Source organism: Hemicordylus capensis, chromosome 1, assembly GCF_027244095.1.
Source record: "Hemicordylus capensis ecotype Gifberg chromosome 1, rHemCap1.1.pri, whole genome shotgun sequence".
Taxonomy (NCBI): Eukaryota; Metazoa; Chordata; class Lepidosauria; order Squamata; family Cordylidae; genus Hemicordylus; species Hemicordylus capensis.
The window spans coordinates 118965973-118980677 of NC_069657.1; the positions used below are offsets into that span (position 1 = coordinate 118965973).

General features: G+C 43.1%; 1 protein-coding gene across 9 annotated transcripts in view; it reads left to right on the forward strand.

Annotated features, from left to right (window-relative positions):
- The window catches only part of DENND5A (DENN domain containing 5A), a 114465-nt gene that overhangs the window by 28655 nt on the left and 71105 nt on the right, over positions 1-14705 (forward strand). For 8 of the 9 annotated variants that reach the window (XM_053286621.1, XM_053286613.1, XM_053286615.1 and 5 more), the window contains 2 exons: positions 1425-2085; positions 11977-12164. In XM_053286621.1, the coding sequence (XP_053142596.1) occupies positions 1425-2085; positions 11977-12164 (849 nt within the window). The remainder of the gene's footprint in view (positions 1-1424; positions 2086-11976; positions 12165-14705) is intronic. The other variant, XM_053286617.1, reaches the window with a different exon arrangement.

A 14705-nucleotide genomic window follows, 5' to 3' on the forward strand; every position in this document is an offset into this window, starting at 1 on the left:
ATTCTGTTCAAACTGAATGTTGTTTTCTGTAATATTGCAGTTGCATTATTTGATAAGGCACTAGGAGAATGGCAAAAAACTCACCGTAATTTTATATGGATTAGCAAAAAGTTAAAGGATAGATTAGAGGTAACCATCTGGATGGGCTGTACTTTTTGCCAGTCCTCCTAGATCTGGTATGTCAAACTGCGGTCCTCCATCTGCGGTTGACCCACAACTCGCATCATCTGCAGTTAAAGTGGCCAGTAGTCAGGGGATGATGGGAGTTGTAGGCCAACATCTGCATGAGGGCCACAGTTTGACACCCTTGTTTTGGGGGGAAATCTCTCTTATATTTTTCATTGCTTTTAAACTTCCCTTGCCTGGATTCAGCTTCTAAAAAAGTCATATAAGTTGTGTTACCTCTACAAATTTTCTTAATACTAACATGGTATAATAATGCTTTTAACTATGGCTGGAAGCCAAATGCTGTGAGAGTTAAAGAGTTGATGGGGAAATGGAGGATGGGGCATTCCCAATCTTTGTTTTCATTACCATGCTGCTAAATTGGTATGGATATTGGACTGGATTCAAGATGACAGATAACTATATGTGGTAAACTAGCATCCAGTATCTCACCACTTGCTCCGGTTCTGAGACACAAATTTTAAGATCACACTGTGTTGTTATGTACTAAAGCTGGCAATCTGGGGGAAACGATAACTACAATAATCAGATACATGATGTACACAACTGCCGCTAGGTCCATTGATATATTTGCTTAGTTTAGGACAATATGCAGACCCTGAAAATTTGCATAAAACTTTTAGCAGTTTCTTGGTTCATTGTTGTCAGACATTACAAAAAAATGCAAACAATGGCTACAAAATGTGGGAGCTGGTGGCTATCATCCAGCCAAGTGTTGCACTAATGCAACAAGAGAATCTGTACACACTTTTTTGTGGAACTGCATGAAGTTGTAGTGTTTTTTGTGGAACTGCATGAAGTTGTAGTGTTCCACAATGTGCAACCACTAAGATATTTTCTTTGTGCGATGTTATTGTGCTACATCCTTGAACTAGTGAAACAGCTTTATGCTTGTGCAGTACTAGTCTGGCTGTAGGCCAGTGTTATTAGTTAATTTAATGGCCTATCAAAGATCCCAAGCTGAAGCATAGGTCAACCAACCAATAATTTTGCCTGCCTGAATCCTGTTTAAGTGTTAGGAATGTATCATTTTAAGTTCTTTTTGTAAATTCACATGACTTTGAAATCTCTTTCTTAGTGAAATAATTTAAATATTTTAAAACTATGTAATGTAAAGCTTACCATTTGTTAAGCATTTTAACAGATTATGTTTCAAAGTAGAGTGTAATGTTTATGGTTGAGAGTGCAAAATTACTGAAGTAAGCAATATATAATTGCTATTTGATCTTTCTTTCCAGCTATGTATGCCGAAGGGTCTGTCTTTCAAGACACAAGCTGATGCCCGAGAACCTCAGTTTCATTCATTCATCATTACCCGTGAAGATGGCTCACGGACATTTGGGTTTTCTCTCACATTTTATGAGGAAGTTACCAGCAAACAAATCTGTAGCGCAATGCAGACATTGTATCACATGCACAATGCGGAATATGATATTCTTCATACTCCTCCTACAAATGACAAAGATAACTGTAGTACCATGGAAGACTGTAATGGCACCTCTGTATCAAAGTTACAGAGATTTAATTCATATGATATTAGTAGAGACACTCTATATGTCTCTAAATGTATCTGTCTGATAACCCCAATGTCTTTCATGAAGGCATGTAGGAAAGTACTTGAGCAACTCCATCAAGCTGTAACTTCACCTCAACCACCACCATTACCTTTGGAAAGCTTTATCTACAATATACTCTATGAAGTTCCTCTTCCTCCAGCAGGGAGATCCCTAAAATTTTCAGGAGTTTATGGACCAATTATCTGCCAGAGGCCAAGCACCAATGAACTGCCATTATTTGACTTTCCCGTTAAAGAAGTTGTTGACTTACTTGGAGTAGAGAATATGGTTCAACTCTTCACTTGTGCTCTTTTGGAATTTCAGATACTGCTTTATTCACAGCGTGAGTATATATATTTATTTGGTAGATAATAATCAAAGAAATTATAAGATTAGATTGCAACTGATGTCTTTAGATAGAGACAAAGATTTTAGTGGGGAAGGTAACTATTAAGTATCTTGGAAAATGTCTTAACTAATGAGGAAACTGAAAGCTGATAAGCACCCAACTGAGTATATTGAAAGCCATGTTTAAAGGGTTGGGTTTTTGGGGGGGTTTTTTGGCTGGGGGGGGAAGTATATACTGAAAAATATAACTAGTTTTATCTTCTGTCTTCTCCTAACAAATACAGAATAGTGGTCTGGCATTGACTTCGAACTGATTTACATATTATAGAGAATTAGTGGACCCTGGCACAGAGCATCTGTGCCTCCAGTTGGGCCCAGCCGTCCACCCCGTGCCGCTGCCGTCCTCCTTCTCGGGGTGGCAGAGCTTCACCCACCTCCCGTCTTCCTTCTGCCGCCTCCCGCTGCCCCCCTCCCGCCTCCTGGCGCGTGCTGCCCCCACTTCTGAGCTTGCCATTGGTCATGGCTACAGTGGGGGTAGAGCTTGCCACATCCCCACACATCCCCTCTACAGGAATTAATTATATATAAGATGTATGTATTTGAGTCTTCTCCTTCTGCCAATAGTTGAAGAGGCTTGTGGGCACTAGCTTCTTTTCTGCTTTCCTTGCCCCACATTGAGCAATGGGAGCCACTGCTGTTATGGACACTGATCTATTCTTGTCATTGATGGATGCTGCAGCACATAGGCTTTTTTTTTTTTTAAAGAAGCTGTTCATTGTTTACTCTGGGAGTACCTACTTTCTTGCAGTGGCCCAAATAAACAAGGTATAGCTGTTTGCAAAAAATGGGATGCTGTGGTTGTTGGGCAGGACATGGATGGAGTGGCATTTGTGGCTCTTATTTCTTCATACCCATCATGTTGAAATCCTATTTATGAATGTCCTTCCTCTTTCTATTAAAATTATGAACCGCAAATATGATTTACCTTTAGGATATAAGCAGTGGTCAAAGTCTGCCAAATTGAGGACAATATTTGTTCACTTTGATAGGTTTTGAATATAAAAATTATGACCAAAATTGTATTGCCCAACTATGCCTCATGACCTGATGCTTTGGGAAAGTATCTCATAGCCTGTGGTCTTGCTATATTTCTTGCCAAATACCAGGCAACAGTTTTTTAAGCTGAAGCACTAAAATAAACGGAATAGAAGATGGAAGAATTTTAAACCTAAGATGTTGGTCTGTCTCAGGGTTTTAGATATGATTTGACTAGCAAGCCAGAGTTTGCCGGTTCAGATCCCTGCTGGCATGTTTCCCAGACTATGGGAAACACCTATATCAGGCAGCAGCAATATAGGAAGATGCTGAAAGGCATCCTCTCACACTGCACGGGAGATGGCAATGGTAAACCCCTCCTGTATTCCACCAAAGACAACCACAGGGCTCTGTGGTCGCCAGGAGTTGACACTGACTCGACGGCACACTTTATGTTTACACCTGGGCTTATCTTGTGTTAGCTATTATACCCACTGGCCCACATAAGCAGTATTACACTGGGGGAAGCCAAGTATTTGTGCAAGAAGATACCATAGCTGCATCATGTCTAAATGCACAAGTGGCGCAGTTGCACAACTTATCTTCTGCATAAACAATCTGGTCTGCTAACTGCTCATGTGCAAGTCTGCAGGTCATACACAGTGCTGGCTTTTTTTCTTGCGCTATTGCACTTGCACAAATGGAAACACTAGTCACCAATGCAAGTTCCCAGTGCATTGTAACTCTCATGTATGTATGAATGTTGTGCTACTGCAATGTTCTTCTATGACCATAATGTTACACAGCACATTGGTCACTGTGTTCACTAAAGCTTTATTCTAATCCAGTCTGTATTTTGTGGGAAAGGGCACTCTGCTGTACAGAAAGTTGTCCAAGGCTGGAAGTGTATTTTGCCTCAAAAAAATGACTTCACAAATGTTTATGTTCTGTATTAAAGTTGACATCATCAAGCAGAAAGGACTGTAATCTATTCCTTCCTCTTTTGAAGGTCTGGCCACTCAAGTTTGTCTGTTATCTACAGGGTAAAGAGGTTCATGCCCTTAAATCTTTGTCCTCGATGGAAATTCAAAACTATATGTTTGTGAGGCCAGACCTAGTGTCACACCCTATGCCACTTGTACAAACTGCAAGACTCAACCTCACTTTTTCTAGCATCAATATTGCTAGTCCTTCTGGGGACTTCAGGGAAGTCTAAGATTCTTGGAGGCTCTCTGCTTAACTAGCAGAAATGCCTCTCATTTGCCATTCCTGCTTGGCTACTAAAACACATTTCTATTCTTCCAGTCCCACATACAGATTCATTCTGTTGACCAAAGTGGTGGGCATGCTTTCATATAGTGTCTGGCGCATTGCAATCCTACCTCCTCCATTCTGTTATGCATCAACATATATTTCTTACTACATCAGAAACAATAATGTGTTCCCCAAAAAGCAGATAAGGTGCCAGTATTGGTGTCATGTCACTTGAATTATTTTCTCATTATTAATGCAGTTACATATGCATACGGATATGTGATAGCACTGCATAGTACCACTGTTAAAACAGAGGAAAGTAAATTGATGTGGTACGTGCATGTCCAACTCAAGCCTTGGAGTTAACAAAAATGGTATAGTACAGTTAAACCAAAAACCTATCCGGTGACCTTTTAAAATGGATCCAACTTCTGACAACTTTTTCTGTTTTAAATATGAAGTTTCTTGAATCTTGTTCATTAGTATTCTCAAGATGGGAGCATGAAGCTACCACTTGAATTCAAGCACACAAGAGTTCAAGGACCTGAGGCTAGTTAAAGCATATTGAGGATTGAAAGTGGATGGTAGGGATGTGCAATTTGATTTGGGGACAAATCAATTAGTACCCAAATGTAGCTGATTTGGGTGATTTGGAGACAAAACTAATCACCCCTGTGGTCCATTGGCTAGATTCAGGTACAAATCAAATCACGCCTGAATCAATTCAAGACTTGGATCCCTCCTATTAATCCCCCCAGATTCCTAGCTTTCATTTAAAAAGAAAAGCTAAGCTCTAGCCCTTGTAGAAGTGGAGTTATGGAGCAAATTGTGTGGTCACTATTTTTCAAGTGTTTGTATTCTTTGGTGTATAATAACTTTCCTTCAATGAATCCCTATGAGGATTCATTACACACTTTCATTTCTTCTATTCATTTTGACTGTCTTTTCAACAGTGCCAGCTGTCAACTGCCATGTGCCAACTACACCCCACTCACGGCAGTAGGGTTACTACTCAGTTTATGTGGGGTCCCCCAGGGGTCTGTACTGGGACCGGTGCTATTTAATTTATTCATAAACAATCTAGAAGTAAGGGTAAGCAGCAAGGTGGCCAAATTTGCAGATGATACCAAACTCTTATGGGTAGTGAAATCCAAAATGGATTTTGAGGAGCTCCAAAAGGATCTCTCCAAACTAGGGGAGTGGGCGACAAAATGGCAAATGCGCTTCAATGTTGGCAAGTGTAAGGTGATGCACATTGGGACGAAAAACCCCAACTTCAAGTATACGTTGATGGGATCTGAGCTGTCGGTGACTGATCAAGAGAGGGATCTTGGGGTCGTGGTGGACAGCACGCTGAAAGTGACAACTCAATGTGTGGCAGCTGTGAAAAAGGCCAATTCCATGCTAGGGATCATTAGGAAGGGGACTGAAAATAAAATGGCTAATATTATAATGCCCTTATACAAAACTATGGTGCGGCCATACCTGGAGTACTGCGTACAATTCTGGTCACCACATCTAAAAAAAGGACATTGTAGAAGTGGATAAGGTGCAGAAGAGGGCAACCAAGATGATTAGGGGCCTAGAGCATCTTTCTTATGAGGCAAGGCTACAACACCTGGGGTGTCAAGAGCCTGTCCGTCCACGTCAAGGTCTCTGTCAGGGCCGCAGGGAGTTCTTTGGCGTCCTCTCAGGTCCGTCTGTCCTATGTCTTTGTGGAGGTCTCAGGCAGGGTCTCAGGAAGCTCCTCAGTGTCCTCCCTGGTCTGCAAGGAAAACACAGGAGAATACTTTACTGAAAGGATCAGGTTCAGACAGTCTTCCCCGCAACTCAGTATGCTCACCAGATAGCATGGTTCCAGAGCCAAAGAAGTGCAAGGGGTTTGCAGAGGAGGTGTTGCAGCTAGGGCAGCTGTCAGGACTTGGCCGGTTTAGCAGGGTAGCAGTAGGGAGAACCTGGATCTCCAGAAGCCACATGAAGTAGAGGTTTTCTCGGAGTTACGGGCTTGACTGTAGTAGGCTCAAAGAGACTTGTTGCTATCAGCACTGTTCACTCCCTGCTGGCCTGATTTATAGTTCTTTGACTAATTGGGTTTCTCCTCCACTCAGCTGTCAATGATTCAGTGTCTATCTTGCCTGTTAAGTAGCCACTTGCTCTGTCTGAGTGTTTCCAGCTGTCACATGCACTGTTCATATCTTCGTTGTTGAGGTGTTAATGTTTGCATGTTCTCCGACTCGGGGCTTGGCTCTACACCCTCCTTCTCCTGTGCAGCTTCTGACGACCCCTCAACTCAGTCTGCTTCAGTTTCTTCCTGCAGCTCAACAGGTGAGCTTTCCTCCTGTTGCTCTGATGGAGGGTTGCCAACATCCTCCTCCTCCTCTTCACTATCCGATGGTAGTGGCATGACACCAGGCTATTTAGTTTAGAAAAAAGACGACTGTGGGGAGACATGATAGAGGTCTATAAAATCATGCCTGGAGTGGAGAAAGTGGATAGAGAGAAATTCTTCTTCCTCTCACATAACACTAGAACCAGAAGTTATCCCATGAAATTGATTGCCGGGAAAGTTAGGACCAGCAATGGAAGTATTTTTTCACACAACACATAATCAACTTGTGGAATTCTCTGCCAGAAGATGTGGTGACAGCCAACAATCTAGATTGCTTTAAGAGGGGCTTGGATAACTTCATGGAGGAGAGGTCTATCAATGGCTATTAGTCGGAGGGCCATAGGGCACCTCCAGTCTCAAAGGAAGGATGCATCTGAGTACCAGTTGCAGGGGAGTAACAGCAGGAGAGAGGGCATGCCTCCAACTCCTGCTGTAGGCTTCCAGTGGCATCTGGTGGGTCACTGTGTGAAACAGGCTACTGGACTAGATAAGCCTTGGGCCTGATCCAGCAGGGCATGTTATGTTTGTTATGTTTGTTATGTTTGTTATGATGTTCCTATGTTGTAGGATTTTTTTCAAGTGTTTAGGCTCTTTGGTGTCTAATAACCTCTCTTCATAATGAATCCCTGTGATGATTCATTACACACCAAAGAGTCTAAGCACCTCAAAAATTCCTAAAAGATAAACTGAGTACCCAATGGCTTGTGGGTTGCGGGGTAGTTGGAACATGGGATGCCACTAATTCCCCACCTCCACCTGCAAAGCAGTGGGGTCAAAATGAACAGAAGAAATGAAGGTGTGTAATGAAGACACCAAATAATCTAAACACTTCAAAAATACCTGAAAAATAAACTGAGTACCCCAGTGTGTGTGTGGGGGGGAGGGGTATAGCTGACACATGGCAGTTGACAGCTGGCACTGCCCAATGATAGTCAAAATGAACAGAAGAAATAAAGGTGTGCAATGAATCCTCATAGGGATTCATTATGAGGAAAAGCTATTAGACACCAAAGAATCCAAACACTTGAAAAATAGTGACTGCACATTTTGCTCCATAACTCCACTTCTACAAGGGCTAGAGCATAACCTTTTTTAAAAAATGAAAGTTGGGGATCTGTTTTAGGGTTAGGATATGGCAAATTCGCATCCCCATTTTTTCCTATGATGCAAATGTTTAAAATCAGTACAAACTAGAAACATTCATTAAAAATCAACCAAGTGTCCCACTGCCTTGGAATTTGGGTGGTAGGTGGCACCCATGGGGACCTACACACCACCCAAATTTGGTGCCTCAAGGACCTTGTTAGGTGGTCCGAATCAGTACAAATCTGAATAGAATCAGAACAAATACTAATTGAATCGGGGTGATCTGGAGTGGGTAGATTTGGATACAAATCAAATCAGGGGTTATTTGCTTTGGGCACAAATCAAATTAAAAAAATCAATTTGTGCACATCCCTAGTGGATGGTTTTGATGAAGGCCACTAAAGAGTAGGGATGTGTATGAACCAAGGTGCTGCTGAACACGCAAATTGCACCCGCACATGCACAGACACCATGTGTGTGCTAGCACCGTACATGGGTTCTTTGTGGCAGTGCCGCACAGCAGGAAGCCGCATGCAGCGGGGGAGAGCAGGTAAGGACCTGCTCTTCTCTTTTTAAAAGATCCCGCTTGCTGCTCCCTTCCTGATGGTGCTGAACCATCCCTAATAAAGAGAGAACATTATTAAGGTGCTGGTATTTTGCCATACTTTGAATAAATAGTACTAAATTGAACTGTGTGTTAAATCCAGGAGTTCCTAGTCATTTCAGTTTTTTTTAAAAAGTCTTTTCATTTTAAAGCTATATCTCTGGATAGTACAGTTGTGATTGATTATAAAAACTATCTTAAAAGGAACCTTTTTCTCTTTTGGACCTATGGATGAAATGTTCTACCATAAAAGCCGTACTGTGCTTGAAAGCCTTATGTTCCTGGATAAAGTGTTTTTTTGAATCAGTGCTTGATAATTGGGAATTTAAATAAACGTTCAGTGAAGAAAATCTATAAATAATAAAATGACACTGGCAGACATCCAGAGCAGCAGTCTGGGGTTCCAGCAAAGCTGAATCCCTACACAAAAAAGCTGCTCTTAATTCAGCCAGAGTCTTTCTGAGCAGCAGAGCATTTGCACAGGTAGGGAGGGGGGATTGAGTTTTCACTGCTTTCTCTTGCCTTCATTACTACTCCCAAAAATATGTTTCGGAGGGTCATACAGCCCTCAAGGACATATTTCTGCAAGGTGAAGAGCAGTTACGGGGGCAGGGGAGAGCAGTTAAAAATCAGTCTTATGTGTGCACAATGCTGCTCAGAAAGACTCGGGCTGAGTTAAAAGTAGATTCTCTGTTTGAGCTTCATCCCCAGATTGCTGCTCTGGATGTCAGCCACTGAGTCCACACTTAACATTCTCCATTAATCCACATGTGTGCTTAATAATTGTGTTACAGTTACAATTTGGCATATTAAATTGTGTAATTGCAGCTGTAAGTGCATGTGTCCATTTTCAAATGAGATATTCAATATTTCTTTTCCAAAATTCTCACTTAAATTATAAATAGATTGGTCTTTCATTTTTTGAAAGCATTTTGATATAATATTTATTATTATAGTAGACCCAGGCTAGGATAAAATAGCTTGAATTCTATATGTGGTCCCTGTCCCCTGCTTTTTGCAGGTTCAGTGTTTCTTACAATTTGTTTTCAAATTCTCTTTCAAATTAAATCTGGGATGTGGCTGTATTTTCACACCTACCTCAGTAGATGCTAAAAATAACTTAACTTGAAAAACTATATATACAGGTGGCCCTTGTAATTCACGGGAGTTCTGTTCTCTCCTGTAGGTATGAATATAGAAACCATGAATAACCTTACCCCTATGGGAATCTAGGTCTTCTATGGAAACTTTACCCCTATGGGAATCATGGGTTTAGGTTCCTGCACACATAAAAAGGGCTAAAAAAGGGTGGGGTGGGGGGCAGAAATAAGAAAAATAAAGTACTGCACCTTGCTCTCTAGGTCTCCAGCAATGCCCCCACCCCACCCCCAATTCTTATGATTTTTTTTTTGGTGAAAAATCATGGGGATTTTTTTTAAAGAGCCACAAAATGACTCTGCACTGTAAAATGACAGCTGGAAAATGACATCAGAAGTCATTTCCAGTAGGGATGTGCAAACAGGTTCAGGGTCGAATTGAACCACCCCCTGTTCAGTCCGACCCCGGACTGAACACCCCTGAATGTTCGGGGGGTTCACAGACCATTGTGGTTAAATATTTATTTATTTATTTATTACATTTTATATCCCGCTCTTTCTCCAAGGATCCCAGAGTGGTGTACTACATACTTAGGTTTCTCCTCACAACAACCCTGTGAAGTAGGTTAGGCTGAGAGAGAATGACTGGCCCAGAGTCACCTGGCAAATATCATGGCTGAATGGGGAATTGATCTTGGGTCTCCCCAGTCCTAGTCCAGCACTCTAACCACTACAGCATGCTTTTTGTTTACCTTATTCCCCTTTGGGGGAGTTCCTGGAGGCGGTGTGGGGGCTGTGGTCCACAGAAGTCCCCCCTCCCCCAACTGGCCTTCCTCATGCCCCCCTCGGTGAGGCCCGGGCCACACAGAGGCCAAATACGCAGCCGTGCGGCCTCCATAATGGCTGCCGGGCAAAGGCTGAAAACCAGCCGAAGAGCGGCCGAACTGGCCAAGGGGGGCACGAGGAAGGCTGGTGGGGGAAAGGGGAACCTCCATGGACCCACCTACTGCCACCTCCAGGAACTTCCCCGAGGGGGAATAAGGTTAAAAAAATAAAACTAAAATGGTCCACGAACCCGCCTGGACCGAACCGAGCCAGGCGGGTTCGAGGGGGTGCTGGACCGAACTGGTGCAGTCGGGTTCAAGTCCGGTCCAGATTTGAGTCGGGCCAGCCGGTTCCATGCACATCCCTAATTTCCAGGTCATTTCCAGCCACTCAAAACCGTGAATCGGTGAATCACGTGAATCATCTATTTTTAATATAGCGGATAAAGAAACCTGGTCTCTAAACCATGGTTGAAACTGTGGATAACGAGGGCCACCTGTATAGTTTTTCCAGATCAGCTAAGCCATATGAACTGTTGGTAGTTATTTTAACTGAACCAATTACTGTGCCTGGGATTGTTGTGGTGGTACTATACATAAAGTTTGTACCTATTACAATTTACCTTGCAGTGAGAAAAGCTTCTTTGTAAACAAGCCACTCCCGTGCATGCTTTCAGTGGTTTGATATAATGAATGATTGATTAAGTGCTGTCAAGTCAGTGCTGACTCTTAGCGACCACATAGATAGATTCTCTCCAGAATGCTCTGTCTTCTACTTGGCCTTTAAGGTCTCTCAGTGGTACATTCATTGTTGTCATAATCGAGTCCATCCACCTTGCTGTTGGACGTCCTCTTTTCTTTCCTTCAACTTTTCCTAGCATTGTGGATTTCTCAAGGGAGCTGGGTTTTTGCATAATGTGTCCAAAGTATGATAGTTTGTGCCTGTGCATTTGTGCCTTGAGTGAAAATTCTGGATTGATTTGTTCTATGATCCATTTGTTGGATTCCCTGGCTGTCATGGTATCCTCAAAAGTCTTCTCCAGCACCAAAGTTCAAAAGTATCAATACTTTTTCTATGTACTAGTACTTTTTCAATACTTTTTTCTATTTTCTTCTTCAAATACCATTGAGGAAAATGTTCTATGTAAAGAATAAGGGCACAGTCCAGTTTCTCACAGGCGCAGTGCCCACATGTGGAGGATTCCTAATTGTTCAACAGAGAGAGCTCTGATCTCCTCCCCACCACTGCCTTGCCTGTGCATTTGCAGCACAAAGGGTTGTTGGGGAAAATGGGAGGTTGATGTGTGCCTTCAATATTTCCATCCAGCCCTTAACCTCCACTCAGTGCAAGTTACTCTCAAAATAAAATACTTTGTTCTCGGCATGGTGCCTTGAAAAGAAATTATGTTGTTCTTATCTTTACTCTCCACAGAGAAACTCTAACACTTGACCTTCTAAGAATTTGTATTGTGCAATGCCTTCTGTTTGGTCTAGTGCTCTATGGTTGAAGTATCTAGGTTCGTGGTGTTTTCATATGTTGCACTTTTGAAGTGGTTCACAGGCGAGTTCTCTTTCTAATGGTTCTCCTGCTTTTTAGATTATCAGAGATTGATGACTGTGGCAGAGACAATCACAGCACTGATGTTTCCATTCCAGTGGCAGCACGTGTATGTTCCCATCCTTCCAGCTTCTCTCCTACATTTTCTAGATGCTCCTGTCCCTTATTTGATGGGCTTGCACTCTAATGGACTAGATGACCGGTCTAAACTGGAGCTTCCCCAAGAGGTGAGAAAAATTTGGCTAGATTTGTTGCTCGACAAGTTGTAAAGCCAAAGAGCTTAAGAGACTGTTGAGACTCTTAGCAATGGCCCTTCTCTTTCCCCCCCTCCCAGAGACCCCTGTGTCATTTCTTGCATCTTTCTCCCACCCATCTCCCCATCTGCAATTGGAAATGTCCCCTAGAGGTGTTGATACAGCAATCCCACCTGCAGATGAGGAGGCAGGCACAAGAGATTAGTGTCATTGCTACCTTCTGGCATCCTCCATATGGATCCTGGGGCCTCGGGTTGATGCCAGATTTGACCACCCCAGCTTGACACCTTACACCAACCACTTGAGGAAATGGTGTCAACTGAAGGTACCTTTTGATTTGCAGATTTTTTTCCTAGCAACCTCCTGTTGCTAGGAATATTACCTCAATGGGAATATTGAGGTACGTTTGCAGGAATGGTACTTATACATATACATGTTTTCTTACCTGCTGTCTCACTAGCTAAAAAGGCTTGTTAAATGGCCCTTCTAAATCCTTTATGTGTCGTGATGGTGAAGAAAAGTCTCTGTGCTGTGTACTTCAGAACAAATCTTCTTGAATTGTTTGTTGTATTTGAGCCTTAAAAATGCTGAGGTCAGGACCATCTTTTTTTCAATGTATATTTGTCTTGTTGCTATGAGGGACTTCAGTAGTATCCTATCCAGATGACTGATTCTGTATCTGCTTAGCTTCAGTAATGTTCTAAAACCATTCACTGACCCCAATATCTTAGAATCTTTAGAATATTAGCTCTCATTTAAATAGATCGTATCTTTCTTTGGTGCGCTGAGGTGCAAAAAATCATGCAACTTCAAGAGCCTTCCTGCCTGTCTTCTCTACTTACTCCTTTCTCTTGAGCAAAGTCTTTTTTATATATGTTTTCTTTCTCTTTCTGATTGACTTCCTCTTCTCATTTTTTCCTTTTATGTTTGTGCTTTTAAAAAGAAAACAAAAAACTAGCTTGGATGCAGGGATGTAGCTAGGTGAGAGGGGGCCTATGTTCATCCCTTTCTCTGGCGGCTCCCCAGAGTGAGGGAGATAATGAAGAAAATAGGGAAGTGTGGAGCTGAAGGGCCCTCAGGAGCTGGGGGCTAGGGATGTGCATAAAACCGGTTCTCCCGGTTCGGTTCGGATCCGAACCGGGTCCGAACCGGACCAGGGTGGTTCGGTTTTGGTTTTGCCGAACCACCCCCCGGTTCGGTTCGGATCCGAACCGGTTCGGATCCGAACCGAACCGGTTCGGATCTCAAAAAATAGCTGGTTTGAAAGGGGACCTTGTGTTCTACCTGCCACCCAAATTTCAAGTCGATTGGACCTTCCTCTGATTTTTGGCGATTTTTTAAAGTTTTAGTGACTTTGGGGCAGTTCGGGGGCATAGCATGGGATCTGGGCAAAAGGAGTGGGGTGGGGTGGTAGTGCCTAATGGGCGCAGGCTACCACCCCAATTTCAGGGGGATTGGGCAAAGGGCTGATTTTTGGTAAATTTCTGAAAATTTCATGTCTTTGGGGCAGATTGGGGCATATTGGGGCAGAAAGTGGGGGCTGGGGCAGAATAGTGGGGTGTGGTGGTAGTGCCTAATGGGTGGAGGCTACCACCCCAATTTCAGGGGGTTTGGACAAAGGGGTGATTTTTTGAGAATTTTTGAAGTTTTAGTGACTTTGGGGCAGTTTGGGGGCAGAAAGTGGATCTGCCCCAAAATAGTGGGGTGGGGTGGTAGTGCCTCATGGGTGGAGGCTACCACCCCAATTTCAGGGGGATTGGGCAGAGGGCTGATTTTTTGAGAATTTTTGAAGTTTGGGTGTCTTTGGGGCAGATTGGGGGCAGAAAGTGGATCTGCCCCAAAGGAGTGGGGTGGGCTGGTAGATAGTGCCTAATGGCTGGAGGCTACCACCCATCCCCAATTTAAGAGTGATTGGGCAGAGGGGTGAATTATGGTGAATAGAAAAGGTGTGAATTCTCATTCTATCATAGCAAATGAGATATTTTTCAATTAAACAACTCTCATGACCCCACTTTCACTTTTTCACACTTTCCTTTACTATGAATAATATGAGGAAGTAATCAATTTAGCACACTTCACCTTATGAAGACAAACCTCATACAAATAAATTCACCATAATTCACCCCTCTGCCCAATCACTCTTAAATTGGGGATGGGTGGTAGCCTCCACCCATTAGGCACTATCTACCAGCCCACCCCACTCCTTTGGGGCAGATCCACTTTCTGCCCCCAATCTGCCCCAAAGACACCCAAACTTCAAAAATTCTCAAAAAATCAGCCCTCTGCCCAATCCCCCTGAAATTGGGGTGGTAGCCTCCACCCATGAGGCACTACCACCCCACCCCACTATTTTGGGGCAGATCCACTTTCTGCCCCCAAACTGCCCCAAAGTCACTAAAACTTCAAAAATTCTCAAAAAATCACCCCTTTGTCCAAACCCCCTGAAATTGGGGTGGTAGCCTCCACCCATTAGGCACTACCATCACACCCCACTATTCTGCCCCAGGCCCCACT